Here is a 16061-nt window from a genome sequence, read left to right as displayed (position 1 = left end):
TTCCATCTCCTGAAATTCCTCAGTCATTCCATTTCTTGAAATTCCTCAGTCATTCCATCTCGTGAAATTGCCTCAGTCATTCCATCTCCAGAAATTGTCTCAGTCATTCCATCTCCTGAAATTCCTCAGTCATTCCATCTCCTGAAATTCCTCAGTCATTCCATCTGAAATTCCTCAGTCATTCCAGCTCCTGAAATTCCTCAGTCATTCCATCTCCTGAAATTCCTCAGTCATTCCATCTCCTGAAATTCCTCAGTCATTCCAGCTCCTGAAATTCCTCAGTCATTCCATCTCCTGAAATTCCTCAGTCATTCCATCTGAAATTCCTCAGTCATTCCATCTCCTGAAATTCCTCAGTCATTCCATCTGAAATTCCTCAGTCATTCCATCTCCTGAAATTCCTCAGTCATTCCAGCTCCAGGTGCTCCCCTGCCCACCCCTGCCCCTGAGGGTTGTGCTCAGCATCCCAGCCCAAAGCTGTGCAGGTGCAATTCCAGCTTCTCTGTGCACAAACTTCACACACTGCCCAGCAATTCTGGTTTTGACATGATCAAAATTCTGAAATTTGACATGATCATTATTCTGTTTTGACATGAACTTTGCTTCTCAAACAGCTGTTTGTTTTTCGGGGTTTTTTTCCATGCTGCAGCCTTTCCCAATCAACTTCCAGCTGCCTCAGAAGAATTCTGCAATGTCACAGAGTGAATAAAGTCTGAATGCTGTGGTGTCATCTCCCGCAAGAAGACAAAATTTTGATTTTTATTATTTTCCACCAGACACTGCTAAGTCATTCCGGTGGCTTGTCCTTTCCAGTGGTAAGAATTCCCTGGATTCACAGCCCAGCACAGCTCAGGAGCCAGGGATGGCTCTCCAGGGAGGCAGAACGAGCCTGCAGCTCCACCTGGTGAGTCAGCCAGCCAGCAGCACCAGCCCGCAGCAACTGCAATTAAAACACACAACCAACACTTGCTTATTTCCAGGATTTATTTGCAGAATAAATTAATAAATAACTACAACTAATTCTCACCAGCAAATCGTTAAAAGACACCTCTCAGGCTTGTTCTATTTCTAGTTTGACTCTTTGGTGAAGCCCAGAAAGTAATTTTAGGAGAAATTTCTGTGCTAAACTAAGATTCCACTAGATAATCTCTGTGCTAAAAACATCATAGTAAACTAGCAGAGCTAACATAAAAAATAAAATTAGGTAAAAAGTTCTGCTTCTGGCATCAGAGTGTTGCTGTTTGCAACAAACAGTTCTTTCCAAATGTACCTCCCTAAATCAGCATTCTTGTAAGGAAGATCTCACAGCAAAGGGCAGGTGCTCAGCAATTACAGACCAATAAAAAGCTCTATTTTTCCCAATACATTCTCAATTTCATATTACAAGGAAAGAAATCTCTCATTCCCATGTTTTATGTAATCTTTCCTTCTACAATCAGGAAGAGAAATGCAGTATACAGCATATCACTGTGGGTTAGAGACACACAAGACCTTCCTGGCCAGCTGAAATGGGCAGAGGAATTTGCAGCGTGATGTACTTGGAGAGCAGGACTCAGAGGAAGGCCATGATCCATTAATGGAGCCGGGCTCTGACATTTCAGCTATTTTTAGCCTGCTCTAAAAGCAGAAATGGTTTTGTTGCTGAGTTGCCTATCAGTAATTTTAAATATGATACACTGTCTCAATTTTAAAAACAATTTATAACATCGTTTTACTTATGCCTCTCCACTCTCATATTGCAAAACATTTGCTAAATCAGTTTTGTTATACTGAGACAAATGGGCCAGAGTTTCCATAAGAGTGACCAGTGTCCCAAGAAGTAAAAATTATCTTGAATATAAGAACAGATTCCCCTGTTTTGATTTTCAATATTTCTTGTTAGTGACAACTACAGAAATATCACCATAAAGTAAACAGACTCAATTTTAATAAACCAGTCTGGATTATTAAAGGTCAACAAGGTCTAATACCTAATGGTTTCTTAGCTCTTTAATGGACTGGAATTTTGATTTCCAAGTAGCAGGTGAAGGATAAAGTGCATCCAGTGTGAATTTCCCTTTTTCTTCCTTTTAGTGCAAATAGGTGTTAAGAACACAAGGTGTGAGACAAGAAAAAAGAAAATCTATGTTTAAAGTATTTTGAAGGGTAATTTATAAATTAGACTGCAGTATGAAAAGTCAGCATTGTAGAAAAGGTAAGGCCAGTATTCCTATTTCTAAAGCCACTACTCCTACTTCACACAATATGAAATTAGTAACTAGGAATTTTGAAGAGGCAATTAATCTACTCCTGATTAAGTGGATCAATGGGAGAAAGCAAATAGGTGTGTAATTAGGTAGTGGAATTGATTACTACTTATTATTAGTGAACCATCCTGGTTCAAAGGCAGCAGTGAACACTGACTGACTGGAGGTGTGACACCATGCAGTGTCCCTGCACTGTCACCTGAAGGACACGACACAGAAAAGGCTCCTTGAGGTGGCAGCTCCATCCTGTGGAAGGAAAAACAGCAAGAGTGGAGCTCAAGCAGAAAAATCTGCTCTGGAGTTGAACTTCAAGAACTTTACCTTGCTGTACAGAGCCTCTCCCACACCTCCAACCACACAACCCCAAAATCAGCAGGAAAACAATGCATGGATGGCCCTTGTGATTTCTGATTGTAAAACAATGCATGGATGGCCTTTGTGATTTCTGATTGTAAAACAATGCATGGATGGCCTTCGTGATTTCTGATTGTAAAACAATGCATGGATGGCCCTTGTGATTTCTGATTGTAAAACAATGCATGGATGGCCCTTGTGATTTCTGATTGTAAAACAATGCATGGATGGCCTTTGTGATTTCTGATTCTAAACAATGCATGGATGGCCTTCGTGATTTCTGATTGCAAAACAATGCATGGATGGCCTTTGTGATTTCTGATTCTAAACAATTTCTGATTGTAAACCAATGCATGCATGGTTTGTGATTGCTGATTACTGACCTGAGTAGACAAAATTTCATCTGGGATCACATGTGTTACTATTAAAGTTTCTGTTTAAAACAGTGCTAAGATTTTTCATTCTACAACTACATTAAAGCACAGGTGAGAATGGAACAGTCACCCTGGTTTCTGATGGTTTAACCAACAATTCCAACAATTTGCAGCAGGTGATCATTGGCATGAATACAGTGCTGTAAATCACAGGTACACATTTACACACTAAGTCAGGCACAGTGCAAACAAAGCTCCCTCTCCCAACACTCATTTCATCTGTAGTAAACAGAATCAAGTCATCATTTATTTGAATACAATGTAAATATTTCCTATACAGGGTGGTACATAACAATGCTCATTTTTATTTCATGATACCATGCAAGCAATCCAAGAAGTCAAGAGTGTTCTTGTGCAAACTGCTTTGTAAGGAAGGAATCTGCACGTGAGGTCATTCCATTCTGTTATTGAACAGTGATAACAAAGAAGAGATAAAGACACTGTAATTCCATACAAGCTTTGAAAGGCATTATATTAGGATACTTATATTATATATCCACCACAAACACTTCTAAATATTAATATTATTTCTTCCTTGTTCAAGTTCTTCCCTCAGCATTTGCAATTGACGTTTTTTCTATTATGATCTTGAAATAAAAGAGCATTTAATAACAGACTATTTCATGTCCATTGTAACAGAAAAGATAAAAAACTATTCTTGGAGACACAGTGTGCATCAAGCATGGGTTCTGAATGGCTTTACTCTCACACTGTGTACTGCATAAATCCACACAAAACACTGCATGCACTTTCTTTTCCAAGTGAATGCATCTGTGCATTTGTACATTTGCTTCCCATTCCCGGAAGCTCCTACATTCAAACCTTAGGCACCTGTGTGCATGAAAAAGAAGCTTTAGAAATTACAGTGCTCCTATTAAGAGTGATGAAGGGATGTGTTGGGGCTTTTAGGAGCTGGTGCTCTGGTTGAAAATATAGGGATAAAATGTTTCTAAAATCATGGGATATTCAGGGGAGTTGGAAAGAAAGGCTGGGCCTGGAAAAACGTTAGGGGAGGCCCTCAGAAAACGTTAGGCTTTAATGGATCATGTGAAACTGCAGCTGTATAATCATTTAATGAACAAGATAAAAGATATGATTGCTATATGATAAATGATACGATTGTTAAATGTGATGATCGTTTGGTAATTGGATATAATTATTGTTTATTTGTAACAAGAAATTACAAAAATCCATGCTTGGATGAAATCAATGTATTGGATTTTTGGATTGGGAGTGGCACTGGGGACACTGGGACAGTCCCAGCCCAGTGTCCCCAAGGGCTTGTCCTCAGCACCAGCTCCAAGCAGGACGCCAGGGACCCAACCACCAGCTCCAGTTTGCACTGGGAACAGGGAAATGGGGACACTGGGGACACTGGGAGTGGCACTGGGACAGTCCCAGTCCAGTGTCCCCCAAGGGCTCATCAAATTACAAGAATCCATGCTTGGATGAAATCAACGTATACAATAGAACAATGTAAGTTTAATAATTAATATGGAGTTATATAATAAGGGTATAAAACTGTGTTCATCCCGAACCCATGGTGGAGTCAGATTTGGGTCTGTGCCCCTGACACCCAGAGCTCTTCAACAAAAGCAGCTGCATAGAATCAATCTGTGATTATGTGCTCCTGAACTGGTGAGACAACTAAAGACAAAGCTTAAACAAATCACATTCAATGTCAACGCAAACCACATAGGCTATGGAACCTGCAGGGGCTCTGAAATGTGTGAAGACAGCTGAGTTACCCCTCTACAAGCATCCCTTGATGGCAACAGCTCCAAACAGCGACGCAATTTTGTCCCATCTCGAAAACATCACAGAGTTCCAGACGGACACTTTCACTAGACAAGCAGCAATTCCAGCCGGGCGGTTGAAATTCGCGTCTCTAAAGCGCCGAACCCATCCTCTAAACCTCTGAGAAACCGCAAACAGAACCAGCGTGGTGCTGCGCTCTAGGGCTTGACCTTGCCCTCCTTGAGCAGGCGCTCGTTGAGCTGGCAGAGCTGCCGCAGGAAGCCGTCGTTGGGGCCGATCTCGCGCTGCTGGCGCACGGCGCAGAGCGCACTGCGCACGTCCAGGCCGCGCCGCAGCATCAGGTAGGCGATGACCAGCGTGGGCGAGCGGCTGTAGCCCTCGCGGCAGTGCACCAGCACCTGGCCTGCAGGGAGACAGCCACAGCTCAGCGTTAGGCTGCAGAGCAACGGGAAAGGTAATAATAGGTGATGTGTGTTGGGAAGTGCGCGGGGGCGTGAACGGCCCTGGAATCCGGCTGTCTGGTGAGGGGCGAAGGCCAGGGCCCCTGCGCATCAGAAAGCAGCCCCCCTCGGCGGCTTTGGCCTCGGGCTGAGCTGGGGGATAGCTCGGAGCAGCGCGGTGAGAGACGAATTAGGAGGCGACCACTTGCTGGGGGTAAACTGTCGGTTTATTACAGAAGAACCAACAAGGAGGGGAAACACCCAGCAAATGGCCCCGAACAAGGGGCAGGAGAGGGTTTTAAGGGAAAAGGGGGGAAGAAGGCAGGGAAACCCGGCTATCCAATAGAAATACATATTTGGAGGTACGAAACATAACTGATATACTAAAGTAACCAACTGTTATAAATCATAGGAGGGGCTCCGGGGCTACAGCCAACCATAACTCCCAGAGAAAAGAAAATTCTCGAAACCTGGGAGGAGAAAAAGAGTGATTGACTGACCCCAAGGAGGAAACAACTTTCACTTTATAAGAGAAACCAAGGGAGGAGCAGTTTCATTTCCATAGCAACATAACTGGCAGGGTAGCAGCAGGAAGTAATACAGAAAATGGGGGGAGCAAACTAACGAACTTAAGAACACACCACAGCAGGGAAGGATGAAAATTTGCCAAGTGTCAGCCGGTAGAGCATGGGACTCTTTGAGCCCCACGTTGGGCGCCAAGTGTGCCTGTAAGAGCCAAAATGAGGGATGTGGGACTCCAGGCAGCTCTCCAAAATGCAGCTTGTTCCATCCAAGAGGTTACAGCAGGCCAGGGTCTGTTAAAGTGCTTCTGTTTAACACAGTGCTAAGATTTTTCATTCTACAACTACATTAAAGCACAGGTGAGAATGGAACAGTCACCCTGGTTTCTGATGACACACTTCAATGCCAAACAAAACTAATAATTTGCAGTAGCCAGTTAATCTTACACCTGACTCCAACATCACCCAGCTCCAAGGCTCCTCCTTGTTTACCACATTAAAAAAACAGTGGTAGGTGTGGTAAACAACTGCTCAGACTGAAATGGAACTGCTGCAAATCCAGATTGGCTCTGAATTTACTGACCCTGAAACTTTTGAGGTTAAACTCAGCAGGTACAGTCATGGCACAGCAAACCCTTCTCTCCTCTTGCAGCCTGTTTCAGCGAGTCACAGTGCTAACTGCAATAGCTGCATTTAATTTTTAGAATTTTTCATACTCCACCAAACTGGATGAAGAATTTATTTCCATCTGTCAAAACCCACATCACATTTACCCATTTCGGAGAAAGAACTTCTAGAATTGTGGGAGTTCTCATTCCTGCTATTCAATGCTCAGTCACGAAGCAAGAAGGAAATTAGGCATGTGCAGAAATAACTGGAATGTTGAAATAGCTAGACAACACAAACACCATCTGTCCCACTGCACTGTGTCCTAGGATTTCTGCTCTGAGGAAACACACTACAGAGAAATGTGGCAATAAACAACATTGCAAATATGACCTTCAGCTTTCCTGCAATCCTAGGAAATAGAGGACATAAAATAATATAATAACTTAATGTAATAAAAGCTATAAGGTGACAGTCTGTATTCTTACTGTACATTTGGAAAAAAACCCCATGTAACAGGCTATGTAACTACTCTTCAGTATTTGTATTACTTATATCAATTCTGCCTTTAAATTGTAATTTCTAATGTCCTTAAACCACTTTTAGGCCCTTAACTTATTTTTTAAAGAATATTTTATTAGAAAAGAAGAAGATAAAAACTAAAAATATCTAAGGAAAAGTAAAAACATCTCTTCCCAGAAAGAAACTATAATAAGATGCAGCAGCTGCTCCTCATTTCAAAGTCACCCCTGCAGAATTCCCTTTGCCAGGTACTGGAGCCCTGCATGTATAAACACAAGACTAAGCTGTGCCTTCTTGTGCCTGATCCAGGGCCTTTATCTGAATTTTTCCCTTGCTTGTTCTGTGAATAATAAGAGCAAAGAAGCATTTTAAACAGCAAATGACTAAGAAACCGATGCAGTGCACAGAAAACATGGTAGAAAGGTATTTCAGTTTGCCTTACCATCCTTCTGGGAAAGGGCTTTGTCAATAAAATCAGCTGCCTCCTCAAAGTAGCGACTGAGGTTAAACTCCTGCGTATCATTAGCTTTTATGCCATGGTATCTGATGCCTGAGCCTTCATAGAACTCTGCATTAGTGTTCACATGCATGAATGATTTCCCCTCTGCTGCATTCAGAACATGGGTTATCCCCAGATGCTGCAGCCTCGTTATGTTCTTGGCTATGAACCTGCATGACAAAAAGTGTCAAGAACATGATTAGAATTTGGTGAATCATCTCAGTATTTCGGTATTGAGAACCAAACCCTTGGATTTTTCTGTTAATAGATGCCAAATATGCCCAAAAAGTGAATTAGCTACAGGTTATAAATTCACAAAAATATTCAGAGCCATGGTCCCTTACTTGAGAATGAGAGAATGCTGATTTCTTGGCTGACACTGAGGAATGCACATATGAAAGTGAATCTGCATCTCTTAGATCCTACTGTGGCATAAAATTCTGACTTTCTGAACATAAAATTCTGACCAAAGTAGGGAGATACTGGAGATAACAACACATTAACTTCTAAGGTTAACAGTTATCCACATAAAATGATTTAAAAAGCAGTTAAACAACCCTGCTCAGTAACACAAGTGACCATGCACCAACCTCAGCTTGTGCCCTGGGATGCAATCTGCAGTAAGAGGAGCTAACCATGAAGGAATATCAGGAGAGCATTGACTCCTTTTTGCCATAATCTCACTACTTTTCATTCTGAGTCTGATTATTTCCTTATGTCAGTTGCAATATTTGCCTCACTTTCCTGGGAAATAAAAAACCCCACATGTTTTATCACTCTGTGTGGTCTCCTAGTAAAATCTAAGCCCCACTGGCCAACAGCAGCAGAATGTGAGAGATCCTTTAGCTGAAGGATAACTCAGTTCCTGCACACTGTGTGAAAGGAAGTAGCCCAGACAGATTGTTTTTAAAAGCAGCTTTCAGTATGTGTTTAACCGGATATGGAAACAAATATTTTTTTAAAACTCCCCACAGCTCAACTCATAAATTTCAGATACAAGAGGTCTTAATATTAAGCTGAGCTCCAGATAAGCATTTGTGCAGTATCATTCTGGATAAGTTTCTGTGAGATGGCAATGCATCCAGGGCTTTTGGCTAGACACTAATCTAAAAAAATAAACAACCAAATTAGTCAGTTTATATCTACATGAATCTCTGAGTCCATCCACTCACAATTTTGATGCAATTCAAGGCCATGAACATCTTGAGAATTTCTTTCTTCCTGATGATTGCACACCCCTTAAATTCTAGTGAAAGCAGATGAAGATTTATGCATGACTGAAGCTTCTACATTTTCTGCTGTCTGTGCCAAGCAACTATGGCAATGAACCAAATATTTGTAAGACTTCATTACCCAAACAAATGCTGACAGATTTTCCATCTGGCAGGACATCATCTGTGCCAGGGGAGAAGTTTCAGTGTCTGGAGAATTCTGCTTTCAACACAAAAATCCTACAGAGCAAGGCCAAACCAAAAAGTGTTAATTCAGTGGTGAGTTCCTATGCTTAGTAGGGTGAGAATATGGTTTAATTAACATTATATAGATCAGCATGTATCTGAGTGTTCAGTATCAACAGGAACTCCCATCCTGAAATCATGGTTGAATGTGGCAACAGATTGTTATTTCTAAATTATTTACTGCACAAATCAGCTTGCAAGCTATGACTTCCTTTTTTCCTCAGGATAAAACTACTTCTAGTATTTTGTAACTACTACAAGTATGAAGGAGATGGTGGCTGTCAGACATCAGGCTGGCTACTGAATTATTTCAGTCCCATCTCTAGATGTGTATGTCCTGGCAGTAACAAATATAATTTGGTTTGCCTTATGATTAAGTTAGTGACAATCTACGATCTTGACTTGTACTTCTTTAGGAGGTAAAAACCTAAAATAAGTACAGGGATCCAGTGTATTTAAAAAAAAAAAAAAATCCCCAATTTCACAGGAAGAAGCGCACAGAGATGGACCAAAAAGGGGAAGGAGAATCAGCAGTGTGAAAAATGTGTATTTATGATTGGCTTTTCACAAATATTAAAAGGAATATTATATGTGTTGTGTTAGAAAGTAATGCTGTATTAATTCTCTAAAGTACTGTATTAAATATAGTTTTAGGTTATTACAAAATGTTAAAATAGAAACTATGCTATGTAGGATACTTTTTTCCTAAAGAAAGGACTCATACTGAGATAGCAGCCACACGACACCTGAATCTTTCAGAGAAAGAATTTATTGCTCCATTATCAGGAGAAACGAATTTCTTCCTGCCTCGCTCAGTCAGGACGACGCTGTCAGAATTCAGAGGAAGAAGCTGACACTGACCAGACAGAATCCTGCGTTTGAATGGAATTTATGCATCATGTATGAGGTGTATGCTTTTAAGGGTTAATCCTCGGTTAACGTGGGTCCTTTTTCGGGCTTTTTTTGACCAGAAAGAGGTACCCAGATCCTCTGTAACTCTTTGTTTCTATTGTTTCATATTATCCTAATCCAAATTGCCCAAATTTTTATTACTCCAATTATGTTACTATTTTTATAGCCATTTTATCACTATTCAACTTTTAACATTTTAAAAACAAGTGATTGGCGTTTTTCACAAGCAGGATAGGACCGGATAACTGAAACCATGATGTGGCGTAAAAAATAAACCCCGCTGACATCCAGCAGATCCCGTCCTGCAGCCTGGCTGCCCTGGGCTCGGAGCACCGGGAGCTGCTCGGTGACGGTCACGGCCCGACCCGGCCCGGTCCGGTCTCACCGCCCGCCGGGCACCGCGCTCGACCCGGCCCGAGTTCTCCACCCTCCGGGCACTGCACCCGGCCCAGCCCGGCCGCTCCACACACAGCACCGGGTCCGGCCCGGCCTCACTGCCCGCCGGGCACCGCACTCGGCCCGGCCCGGCCCGGCCTCTCCACACACCGCACCCGGCCCGGCCCCTCCGCACACACCACCCAGCCCAGCCCAGCCCAGCCCAGCCCAGCCCGGCCCGGCCCGGCCCGGCCCGGCCCCTCCGCCCCCCGTGCCCGCCCAGGCCGGGCCTGCCCCGCGCCCCCGCTCCGGCGCACTCACGCGTTCCCCACGTGGATGCGCGGCACCACCTCGTTGCTGTGCGCGCTGGGCAGGCTGTAGCAGCCGCTCCCGTTAGACAGGAGCTCGTTCAGCTCCTCCACGGAGAGCTGGAAATCGCCCATGGCCGAGCCCTTGGCGCTGCGGCTCCAGCCCGGCCCGCTCCCGCCCCGCCCGGCCCCGGCCGCCGCCTCCGAGGCGGGGCCGCACCGCCGGGAGCAGCGGGGGCTGCTCGGGGAGCGCAGCGGCAGCAGCAGCGGTGGTGCCTGGCCCGGAGCGCTGCGGGATGGAGCCCGCAGGCCTCACCCTGAAGCTGCTGCTGCTCGGGGACAGCGGCGTGGGCAAGTCCAGGTGCTGGAGCGGCCCGCGGGGGAGCCCCGAGCGCAGCCCCGCGCTGAGGCCGCGCTCTCTGTCCCCACAGCCTCCTGCGGAGGTTCACGGACGGCGCCTTCGAGCCGCGCCTCACACCCACCGTCGGTGAGCCCGGGGTCCGCCCGTTCCTGATGGGCTCCTCCTTGCTGGGCTTGTTCCTGCTTGGGCTCCTTACTGGACTCGTTCCTGTTGGGCTCCTTCCTTCTTGCTGGGCTCTTTCCTGCTGGGAATCTTCTTGCTGGGCTTCTTCCTGCTGGGCTCATTCCTGTTTGGGCTCCTCCTTGCTGCGCTCCTCCTTGCTGCGCTCCTTCTTGCTGAGCTCTTTTTTGCTGGGCTTCGTTTTGGGGTCCGGAGCCAGGATCGTGCAGATGTGAGGGCTGCCAGGGTGTTCGGATGTTGAACTATTTCGGCAATTCCTTCTGACGAGCCTCCCTTTCTACCTCTCAGGTATTGATTTTAAAGTGAAGAAAATGCTGGTGGAGGGCCGTGCAGTGCAGCTGGCCATATGGGTAGGTTTTGTTCCACACTGATGGGGTGTGTTGGGTTTTGAGAGGTGTGCAAGCTTCAGGAGCTTCTTTTTGTGGTTTCCTCGCTTCCTTCCTGCTCCTCCTCTCTCTTTGTTGAAGTCTTCCTCACGTTGAGATTTCATGAGTGTCGTGATGGTACAGCAGGAGCTGCAGACAACAAAACCACTTCTAAAGGCTTCCTTAGTCAAGGTTTGGGACTTCCTTCCATTTCATGTTTTCCTTACTGCTCAGGAGTTAAAATTTTAAATTTGCTTATCTTGTTTAGTTTAAAATACCCTTTTTTTGTTGTTATAAATGTATTTGATGTTGTGTGTTTGGGGTTATTTTCCCCCTCCTTCTGCAGGATACAGCAGGACAGGAGCGTTTCAGAACAGTGACTCCCAGTTACTACAGAGGAGCTCAAGGGGTTGTTTTAGGTATGAAATAAATGGAAGAAAAGAATGATTACAGAAATTGTGGGCTTTATTTCTCCTAAATGTGCATGTCCTTGCAGAAGGAAGTTATCCACGATAATCAGAGGAATAATTATGGCTCAAACACTGGGTATGCAAAACCACAGGCAGGAAATATTGCTGCTTCAATTTATTGCTTAAATTAAAAATACAGAGATGTCATGCTGCAGGCTGTTGAGTGGATGAATTATTAGCTTTGTAGCTATCACATGGGTGGTTTTCTGGTAATAAGGCTAATCAGGGGTTGTGTTGTGTTCTTTTCCCCATGATTTTGTTACTTCTTTTTTCCCCCAGAAACTATTGATGTGATTGTTGTGATTATGGTAAGAACTTGAGGTTTGTACACAAAGCCCTTTCTGTGTGGCAACAGCAATTAGAAAACAAAGGGGTTCTTCCTTCCAGGATTTGTGAAGACTAACCTTAACTTTGCTGTACAAAATATCCTTTCTGTGATTTTTAAACTTTAGTGATTTATGTACATGCAGTTATTAAGTTACCAGTACCCAAAAGCGGCTTTGAACTCAGTCCATGTTTTACCAGCAGCGTGTGCATGTATTTATACATAAAATTAGCTGACAAAATGCCTTTTTTAAAATATTCTCTGTGGCCTAATTCAGCGCTACCAACAGGTAGAATCTGATTTTCCCTCCAGAGGTGCTTGTGTTCTGTAATCCTGAGGGAGCACAGCCCAGTGTGTTCCAGCTGTGGGAGCAGTGTGTGGTTGATCCCTCTTTCTGTAGTTCCCTAGCACCTTTTGTTTTTTCCAGGCAGTAGTTAGGAAGTGTGGATGGACTAAATTCTGTCACAATGAAGGAAGTGTTGTCCAAGGCTCTACAGCTGTTCAGCTCCTTTTCCTCTGTTCTCAGTGTATGATGTTACAAGAAAAGCCACTTTCACAGGACTGGGGAGGTGGCTGAAGGAGCTGGAGATGCACACCACCCCCAGCAGCACCGTGAAGATGTTGGTTGGCAATAAAACTGATAAGGTCAGTTTGGGAATGCATCCTTTTCCATTCTTCCCTGGGTTATTTATTCATCAGAGTGTGTAAATGTGAGGTGAGTGCTGTAAGTAACACAGCCAGCCTGGCACTGAGCTACAGAGTGGGAAAATCCACTTGATTATTACATATCACAGACATTTTTTCCTTTCAACAAAACGTCATTTTTGAGGTTTTGTTCTCATTTCAGTGCTGCTTTTCTGGGGATTTTTTAAAGTGGCAAGTGTAGCTTATTTCAGTTGTGTTCTTCATCTGTCTCTGCAGCCTGAGCGTGAAGTGGAGAGAAAAGAAGGGCTCCAGCTTGCCAGGAAACACTCACTGCTTTTTATAGGTATGAAAAACTTCCACATTCAAATGCTTATTTTGGTATTGCCAAGCATGAATGTACAATTGTATTTCAGGTTGATAGGTTGATAAACCTGTTGTTATTTTTTTTTTAATATCTAATTAATATGGATTCCTTTTGCTGTAATTGCTGTGCAGGGATGTAGGTTTCAGATTCTGCATTGACCAGAAGCATTTTTCTCTGAAACAGAGAATTTACAGAGATTTTTTTTACAGAAACAGAGATGTACAGGCATAAATTTTATATTCTCTTGAAACTAGCAGGATTTTTTAATTCAGAGCCCAGAAGACTGAAATTTTCCTCCTTACTGGTGTCTGCAAGGACCTTGGCTGAGCTTTCATTTCCGAGTTTCTGTTGCAGCTACATAAAAGACAATATTCTTAGAGCTACAATAAAATGTACAATGTGAAGATATAAAGGTGGGAGTTTCTAAAGAGGAAGTTTCTTGAGAAGATTTCTAGGAGAAATTCAAACACATAGGGGACAACATGCAATTCCCTCTGTATTCTTTCTCAGCTTTGTTATGGAGTAATTATCTTCTAGATTTACTGTCACAACCTGAGAAGAATTTTTTTTCTCCATTGTGGAGAAAATGGGCAACTGTGGATTTCTTTTGGTGGAAAAATGTGATACTTCAGACTGGGATGTATTTCTGTTTATTCTATTCAACCTAAGTGTACATTTAAGAGAAAAAGAAGAGGAAGTTCACTCATTAAAAAACTCATATTTTCTCTCTGGTCCCAAAATACATTTTTCTAAGTGGAATATACTCCCTGCAAATAAGATAAAATAAAATAAGGTAAAATAAAATAAAATAAAATAAAATAAAATAAAATAAAATAAAATAAAATAAAATATTTTTTTCCAGAGACCAGTGCCAAGACCCAGGATGGAGTGCACCATGCCTTTGAGGAGCTGGTCATAAAGATCCTGCAGACTCCAGATCTTTGGGATAAGGGCACAGGGAAAAAGGGAATCCAGCTCATGGAATCCTCAGCACAGCAGCACAAAGGGTTATGTGCTGCCTACTGTGCACTTATTTAAATGTACAGCTGGCTGTTCTGCCTGAGTGGAGGGAAAAAAATGGGGTGGGGATGGGATTCCAAGCACCAATCTGTGCCATCAGTTGTGCAGATGCAAACCACAAACTCATTAGCAAAATACATTTTTATTCATTAACAAAATGCAGTTTCTCCTTCCCTTTTGCACAACTGCTGCCTGCAGGTATTTTTCTGGTAGCTCTTAGATTTTTCACTATTAAATCATAGTGCTGCTTAGAGAATTGTGCTTTTGCTGTATTCAACATGGACTTTTGCTGGAATTCCTGCCTCAGCATAAATTAATTGGTATTAAATTCTGGAATATTATTGAGAAGCTTCTTTTGCCTTGGATGGCATGGGAGGCTTTGAGGCACCCAAGTTACCTTCATGTAGTTTCTCAGCAGGAATTTGATCAGTGGACAGAGTTTCCTGATTTTGGATGGTTTTAAAAAGTCAAAATTGCTACATGTGCCCAGACAGTAAGCTGAGTTACTGGTTAATTTTGGGGCTGTATGAAAGGGATGTGACTTTTAACATTGTCAGGAGAAGTGCAGGACACTGAAGGTTGACCCTGTGCTGTTTGCACTGAGGATCAGGGGTTGATTTTAGGGCTGTGAGGAAGAGGATGTGACTTTTAACAGGAACAGTGCAGGGCACTGTGATTGCTGTACTGAGGGGCAGGGGTGAGCTGCACTCATCATTCTGGGCTGTGGTTTTGCAGTCACTGAGAGTCTCTGCAAACCCTTGTCCTCTTCCAGAAACCACAGATAAAATTGGAGATTTTATCAGAATTGATAAAAATATTATCTGCAAACCCTTGTCCTCTTCCAGAAACCACAGATAAAATTGGAGATTTTATCAGAATTGATAAAAATGTTATCAGAAATTGATAAAACTCAATTTCACAGAAAATGTGCTGCCTATGGGAGACTTTGCACTTGGGTGAGTCTGTCACCAACCCCACTATGAAGTTACCCTTTTGTCTTTTACACTTTTAATGGCAACATTGTATTTTTGCTAACTTACATTAAAATAAATGAAAATTCCAGATGTAACTTGTGCCTTGCTTTTGTTAATGCATATTCCTGCTATTAGACTATGTTAGATAATAAAGCAAACATACAGCTTTATGTACTGCTAGTCATGCATATTTTAAGATATGATAGCAACCTTGCTTTAAATAAATTCTTATTTATGCTGTATATATAAATAAAATTAAATAAATAAAATCAATTAAATAAATAAAATTAATAAAATAAATAAAATTAAAAATAAATTAAATAAATAAAATTAATTAAATAAATTTTTCTATATGCTGTATATATAAATAAAATTAAATAAATAAAATCAAATAAATAAAATTAAAACTAAATTAAATAAATAAAATTAATTAAATAAATTCTTATATATGCTGTATATATAAATAAAATTAAATAAATAAAATCAAATAAAATAAATAAATAAATAAAATTAAAAATAAATTAAATAAATAAAATTAATTAAATAAATTCTTATATATGCTGTACCCTTAGCTTTTTAACTTAAATCTGAATCTATTCATATCTTGCAGACACTAAAAATCAGTTTGTAACCTGAAATACAGAGCTAGGGTGAGATCAATCTGGGCATTTATTATTTTCATAAAATGATTTAGTTTGAAATGCTGTTACTGAAATAATTTTTGAAGAATTTCCTATGGTTTTTCACAGGATCAAGGTACATCTGTCATGAATTGCTTCTCTAAGAATCCTTTTTGGTAGCACATGGTTGCAGAACTGCATGTGGAGGAGTCCTCAGCATTTTTGAGGTCACCAGGCTGCAGCATTGACAAATGCAGGGAAAAATTCTTATTTTTGTAGCAGTGGCAACAGAACCTCAATGCCCA

At 42.1% G+C, this 16061-nt stretch overlaps 2 protein-coding genes across 2 annotated transcripts; one reads left to right on the top strand and one right to left on the bottom strand.

The window, feature by feature from the left end:
- Positions 1-966: 966 nt before the first annotated feature.
- On the bottom strand, positions 967-10667 carry DUSP3 (dual specificity phosphatase 3). The gene is made up of 3 exons (XM_064733792.1): positions 10446-10667; positions 7324-7550; positions 967-5195 (listed from the first exon to the last, which is right to left on the bottom strand). The coding sequence occupies exons 1-3, from the start codon at positions 10565-10567 to the stop codon at positions 4990-4992; spliced, it is 555 nt and encodes a 184-aa protein (XP_064589862.1). The 5' UTR covers positions 10568-10667; the 3' UTR covers positions 967-4989.
- On the top strand, positions 10662-15219 carry LOC135458575 (ras-related protein Rab-18-B-like). Its single transcript, XM_064733791.1, has 7 exons — positions 10662-10793; positions 10864-10919; positions 11262-11323; positions 11685-11757; positions 12660-12778; positions 13055-13121; positions 14005-15219. Exons 1-7 carry the CDS (start codon positions 10729-10731, stop codon positions 14178-14180), a joined length of 618 nt encoding a protein of 205 aa, XP_064589861.1. The 5' UTR covers positions 10662-10728; the 3' UTR covers positions 14181-15219.
- Positions 15220-16061: the final 842 nt, after the last annotated feature.

Source organism: Zonotrichia leucophrys, chromosome 27, assembly GCF_028769735.1.
Source record: "Zonotrichia leucophrys gambelii isolate GWCS_2022_RI chromosome 27, RI_Zleu_2.0, whole genome shotgun sequence".
NCBI classification, from domain to species: domain Eukaryota; kingdom Metazoa; phylum Chordata; class Aves; order Passeriformes; family Passerellidae; genus Zonotrichia; species Zonotrichia leucophrys.
This window is presented reverse-complemented; position numbering and strand designations above follow the sequence as displayed.